This window comes from Rhyacophila brunnea, unplaced genomic scaffold, assembly GCF_057557595.1.
Source record: "Rhyacophila brunnea isolate RB1 unplaced genomic scaffold, BYU_Rbru_1.0 scaffold_4, whole genome shotgun sequence".
Lineage (NCBI taxonomy): Eukaryota > Metazoa > Arthropoda > Insecta > Trichoptera > Rhyacophilidae > Rhyacophila > Rhyacophila brunnea.
The window spans coordinates 20,397,648-20,404,165 of record NW_028233068.1 but is presented as its reverse complement, the minus strand read 5'-3'; the positions used below and the strand labels follow the sequence as shown (position 1 = coordinate 20,404,165).

Below are 6,518 nucleotides of genomic sequence, written 5' to 3'. Positions count from 1 at the left end.
CTTATAATTAAACCCAAAAAAATTACTAAATAAAAAAAAATCTAAATTAACTCACTCCCAAGGTGTGTTGGCTAAAAAATTAACTCACTAATCAAAGGGTTAATGAACTTAACTTGACCGTTAGATACTGCGGTAACCAAACCAACTGTTGTCAAAAAAATAACATTAACTGTAACAAAAAATTTGCTCCAGATTTATTGATGTCTGACTACTATAAAGTGAGGTAAAAATAAATATTTAATATTCACATAGACATAATAATATTTTTTGCCAAAAAATCATCGATTTAGTTATTTTTAAATAAATAATTCTATACAATTAGTTTTAAAAATTTGAAACTTATATGAAACATATAATTAAATTAAATTTCAAATATTGGTGTTTAATTTCAGAAAATGCATAAAAGTAGTCAAAATGAATTTATATTCTTTAAAATCACATGACGCGCCACTGGATTTTTAGCACTGTGTTATTTTACCAAAGTGAGATGCAAAAGCCACTCTATACGACAATGAGTTTCAAAAACCATTATGCACAGTATTTAAACGAATATATTTTATGTTACAAGTTATCTGCATACAAATTAAAAAGTTATATCACATTTAGTAACACATTTGAAGACAGTTGCAAAAAAAGAATACATTTAATGCTTCATGTGTATGCACAACCGTTTTTCGTGATTTACTCGAAACTTGAAAAACCTTCCAGAGTGGTTTTTGAAACTCGATGATTCATTTATGTTATATAGAAAAGCCGTAAAATAATTAATTGAATATGTAGGTAAGGTGAGTCGGGGTAAGTGTAGCTAAACACGGAAATCTGCACATTGTGGTTGTAAAAATTGGTGAGTATATGTGTTTTGATACGCTGCTTCACGTTGTGTTATCGTTTTACTAAATTATAAGCATTTGAAACCTATAATCAAGTAGACACACTTTCCCCACGAAAGTAAACACGTGGGGTAAGTGTGCCTTTGTATTGTGTCACACTTCCCCCATATATTTTATATGAATTTTCAAAGTCAATATTTTAACTAGTGATGGGACATGACGCATTATTTATATCGATCGATGATCGAAAATGTTCGTAATTGAAATAGAATGTTTATATGTAAGAATTTGTATACCAGTATAACCTAGATAATTCGAAATCCAAGGGAGTCTGAAAATTTGATTTCGAATTCGCGAAAATCGTTATAAATCGAATTTTCTGAAGAAGTAAAAAAATTCGTCAATTTGTATGGGGACTGTTCGACTCAAAAATGTTCTTCTAAGCCTATAATTCTGGATTGCAAAGTTGTTCAATTACCAAATAAAGCAGTTACCGTAAGTTTGAAAGTTAGAAATGCCACCGTTACAAAAGTTTCCTGCAGAAAATATAGAAAAAACTTTGTTTGAAACACTTTTGCTGAATTCTATCAATAGCAAGACGCCTATAAAGAATAAGAGAAAAATGGTTGCCCTAGGAGCAGAAGTGATTACATGTTATGATGTTATAGAGCGAATGAAAAATAATGTCCTAATAGAAAAGAAAATAAAGCCATTGCAAGACAAAACTAACATGCAGAAGAAGGTATTGAAACCGATAAAAGTACATCAAAACAAAAAAAACACGAACCCATGTCATCGGAAGAAGATTTGTCATGGACATCAAGTGACGAAAGCGAAGATAATATGCAAGACTATATTAATGATTTGCTCGGCGATGAGGATAACGATCCTTAAATTAATATGCTTAATATGTTTGATCAGTTTGATGATACTGCAGTTGCATCTTATTCAGAAATGTTAGAGATTGGAAAATGGATTGTAGTACAATTTGCTACAAAAAAACCGAGAAACATTTTGTCGGAGTTATAATAAAACTTGAGTAAGATGACAGAATTCTGACAAAGTTTGTCGAAAACTTAAGACGATTAAAAAAGAAAACGAAACTATATTTTCATTTCCAAGAGTAGAAGACATTTACGAAGTGAAAGAAGAGGATGTCATCTGCATATTGCCTCAACCATCAACTGGACGAAGAGGCGAAATAATTTTCAAAACAAAAATCTCTGGTTACAATATTCAGTAGGTACCTAGTCATGCAATTTCAAATATTGTAATTCGAAATAATTAAGTTAGAATAAATAGTTTTGTAAGTAAGCACTTAACTTGAATTGTAAGTACAGTAAAAACGAAAGAATACTTTGAGAATGAGACCCAAAACGTTACTAGAGATTTACTGTTTAATTATTATTTTTTCTTTTATATCTTACTCTCTATCCACATTTTATTTTTGCTGATTGTTATTTAATTTTGTAATAATACGAAAATAATCATATTAGGTATATTAAATTTCATCAACTGTTTGTTAATGCTCACTGTTTCGAGCTAAAAAAATAATGTTTTACCCTGTTAATTCTTGGTGAAGCTATTATAACATTTCAAATTTAACTCATTCTTTCGTACACTTATTCTCACGCCGCACACAATCGACAAACCTATTTATCGTTTTGATTTTACTGTAAGTGCTTACGTCTTTGTCATGTAAGTACTGACTATTTTAGGGTTACTCTGCATTCCTGTATTGTATACTTCGTATTTGTGCTCTTTCGAGACGAATAAAATTATAAGTTAATCTTCAAAAGCCTTTGATTGATTTACCTACCACTCCTGTTGCTGAGATGACCACATTACATAATTAAGTACTTACCTAATAAAAACGTCATTTTTGTTTCGGGACATCACTAGCTCTACATACATTAGTATGACACACTTACCCCAAAAAAATGATAGAGATCATTTTTGTTGAAAATCTATACAAAAGTTTTAATTTAAGAATCAATATCCATTAAATGATATAGGTATTACCTTTCTATGCATGTAATACGTTAGGGTTTTGAAGAACCTTTGGAATAATGGTGAATTTAGTTACACTTACCCCAATATTGGGGTAAGTGTAACAAACTGACTAGTAATCAAAAAATATTAAAATGTCCTATTACAGTAGGATATACAGTGGGTTCCTTCTGTACATATTAATTGTAATGATATCATATCATATGGTAAAGTTTTCAACTGTTTAAAACATACCTATTCATCATGAACCAGGTTCTCTCATCATCTCATTAAATTATATGTAACACTTACCCCGACTCACCTTACTACTTTTTAAGATATTTAAATGCAATAAAATTACAAAAATATACTAGGTATATTATGTTAAAAATAAAAATCTAATATATTTTTTTACTTTTTTAAATTCAATCCTTTACACTCTACGTATTATATTATTTGGAATTTTTATTTTCAAATATTAAGGGGGACATGCTCAGCGTAGGTCAAAATAGAGCTTTTATTCTATTTTCAAAGCATGATCCTAGACATTCCTTAAATGTCATAGATAATCTATTTATATAATTTTGAAGCCTTATTATCCTTTACATTTATTTTAAACATTTGATGACTGCATAAAGTATTTTTATTACATAAAATAGTATTCTTTTAAACCTCTCGCTCTAATGTTTTAGAATATAGTCGTAGTTATATTTTTAGCCATTATACAGATAAGTTTTTAGGTCTGTACAAACTTATCTGTAGAAAGGCCAACAATGGAACTCGAACTACGAGGCTACGTAGGTGCAATAACGTAGTGGTCGGCGGGCGGCGGCGCGGTGGCGTCTTGCGAAACTCAAATGTATAACCGTGTGTGAAATGTTTGTAGACAATGTCTTTTTTGGGGCATATCACACACGGTTATACGTTTGAGTTTCGCAAGACGCCACCGCGCCGTTGCCCGCCCGTCACTGTGGCCAAGCGTTAGGGTCAATAATGTATTTTCTTGAACCGCGTACTTTCGGTGACAAAAAGATGGCAACTGGCAACACTCATTGGAACGGGAAACAGTGTTGCCAACCGTACTATAATTATAGTATTTGTACTATAATTTTGGTCCGCGTACTATGTACGATATAAAACAGGTATAGTACGCCCAAAATACTATAATTTTGAATATCGGAAAAATATGTAAAAAGGACTAGAATTTCGATATTTCCGTTCGATAATTTGGTGCAAAGTACTATAATTTCGCAATATAATATGAAATTTTGGAGAACCTACGAAACCTTACGAAAAACGTAAAAAAAGTTTTTTTAAAAACTTTGGCTTAAAATGAAATTTCCGGAATTCGTCGGTAATGCTTCAAATACACTCTATGACGATCGGTCATATATATGCAATGACATATTAAATGGACAACTCACTTCATACCGGCGCGCACGAGAAATTGTGCATGAAAGTCATTCACAGATGTATAGGTAGATGTCACGTGACCATATGACGTATCCATTTCCATTATGCGATACAAGCTTCGAGAATTTATAGTAATATAACTTTTATTGTAATGGCGTATTAGTGTCATGACTCATTGCGTTAGAAACAGATTCTCGGTTACTTACGACTTCTCGGAGATTAGACGCAAGTGAGCCCGGCGCATCACAGGCGACTGTCCAATGGTTTCTGTCATTCAATTGCATTGAATAAACATCTTAAAATGGCATTTTATAAATAATACTAACACATGAAAAGTGATATCCCATCTTTCTTGGAGTGTTTAGTAGATTTTTTTTACAATTTTAACTAGGCACATTGGCATTTTGTAATACAATAATAACGGTGGAGTCGAAACCTGACAGTCAGAAATTTTGTATGGGCAGACCCAGCGGTGTCGCCAAACCGCTTGCAAGCAGAATGTTCATTTGAGCGTAGGATACCGATATTAAAATATGAATTTCGCCATCCGGCAGACCCGACACAAAGTGAGTGTCATTTTATTTTCTAGATGCTTCGTCCATATAAATGTCATTGTATATATGTCGAAAAACCCGTTTCTTATGTTGGCGTCCTGTGTCACAGTCACGATGTCATAGCTCTCATACAATATGTATGTATAATATCGATGGTGCAGATCACTAACCTCCTTAGTCAAAAAATACAATTTTACAGGGGAAGGTTAAAACTGATTTATTTGCAGCATAATACGATGAATATGACCTAGGAGTTTTAATTAAAAGATCAATAAACTCGGCTATTTTTCTCTTTGACATAGGAGGTAAAGTTCAACAGATCCGTTAATTTTTTGATACCATAAAGTCAAAATCATAAAATTTGACATAGAAGGTTTGTGATCTGCAACATCGATATGTCGGAATGGCATAGATTTGATCATATACACTAAAACGCTCGTAGCATATAATTATCTGCCCGATCGTCATATTATAGTCTATTTCAACCCTAAGCATTTTCGGTCGGAAGAGGTACCTACCTAAATAAAAAGGGGTCTTTTCCGTTATTTTTTTTTTGTAAGAATCAAAAAACTATACATTTTCAACAAATTACAACGTACGCGTTGTACTATATTTTTTGCCAAAATACTATAATTTCTTGGTCCGACTATAATTCGATGACTAAAAGATGGCAACACTGATGGCAAATCAAATGATCTGTCAAATTCTATAAAATATTCTTTATACGTCTTGTGAGAAATTTAGTTTTATTTGTTTGTTCTGTTGGTTTTACGAAATTGTATTTTCATTGTGAAATATCTATTGATCAAAATATTACTGTATTGTATTAAAGTAGTTTTGCAAATGTTTTGTTCGTTCAACGTAAAATATTTATAACCAAATAATGGTATAGTGAAGTTTTTAAAATGTCTACAGGAAATAGTTTTGTAGAATTGTATGTTTATGAAATCCCATACGCGGAAAGGAAAGAGTTATGTCGTATTTTAGATTTAAACGATGACTGGAAAGATTTAGGAGGCGTTCACATGGGATATCGCGTTTTTGAAATACAGGTCAGTATTTTTAAAAGTTCTCTGCTTTGTATTGGATGATAATTTATGGATGTGGGAAAACCACGGACGTGTGTCATTGTTGCAGATACGAGGATTACTTATTTAAATCAAATATGTACCTATAAAAACACCATAAAAGTTTATTTTTCCCAGTGCTTGTTACCTACTTTACTTCCATAGGTTTTTTCGAATATATAGGTACATATACAAAAAATATTCTCATCGTGAAAAATAAAACTTTATTATAAATAGTACCTATCTATTGAAATCTCAGTTTAATATTATGGACCTACATCCGTTTTCCTTATTGTTATTCACATAACCATTGAAAAGAAATTCTCAATTCCCCATAATCGCTTTATCATCACACATGGTTTATCCTTTCACTAGTATTTATTAATAGCTATATTAAACAGAATCATAAACGACGGTTGGCAAAAATGTACACACTTTCTCATTCTGAAGAAACTTAATTGGTTGACGTTAGAAAGAATAGAAAGTTTGAACTGTTTGTATTTTTTTACAAATCGTGCGTCATAGCTGTCGCTGTCATAACTAGAAACTGGGGTTGCCAGAAGTAGCTTGAAAAAATTTTTTTTTTAAGCCTTTTCGCAACAGTAAATAATTAATATTTTTTCATTATGACAGCGGTCGGAAACCGGCGGCCCGCGAGCCATACG

At 31.9% G+C, this 6,518-nt stretch overlaps 1 protein-coding gene across 1 annotated transcript in view; it reads left to right on the top strand.

The window, feature by feature from the left end:
- The first annotated feature begins 5,441 nt into the window (after positions 1–5,441).
- LOC147067067 (serine/threonine-protein kinase pelle-like) overlaps positions 5,442–6,518 on the top strand; it is a 35,698-nt gene continuing 34,621 nt past the window's right edge. Inside the window, exon 1 of the mRNA XM_085953669.1 lies at positions 5,442–5,838. Coding sequence (XP_085809795.1) covers positions 5,692–5,838 — 147 coding nt within the window. The 5' untranslated portion in view covers positions 5,442–5,691. The remainder of the gene's footprint in view (positions 5,839–6,518) is intronic.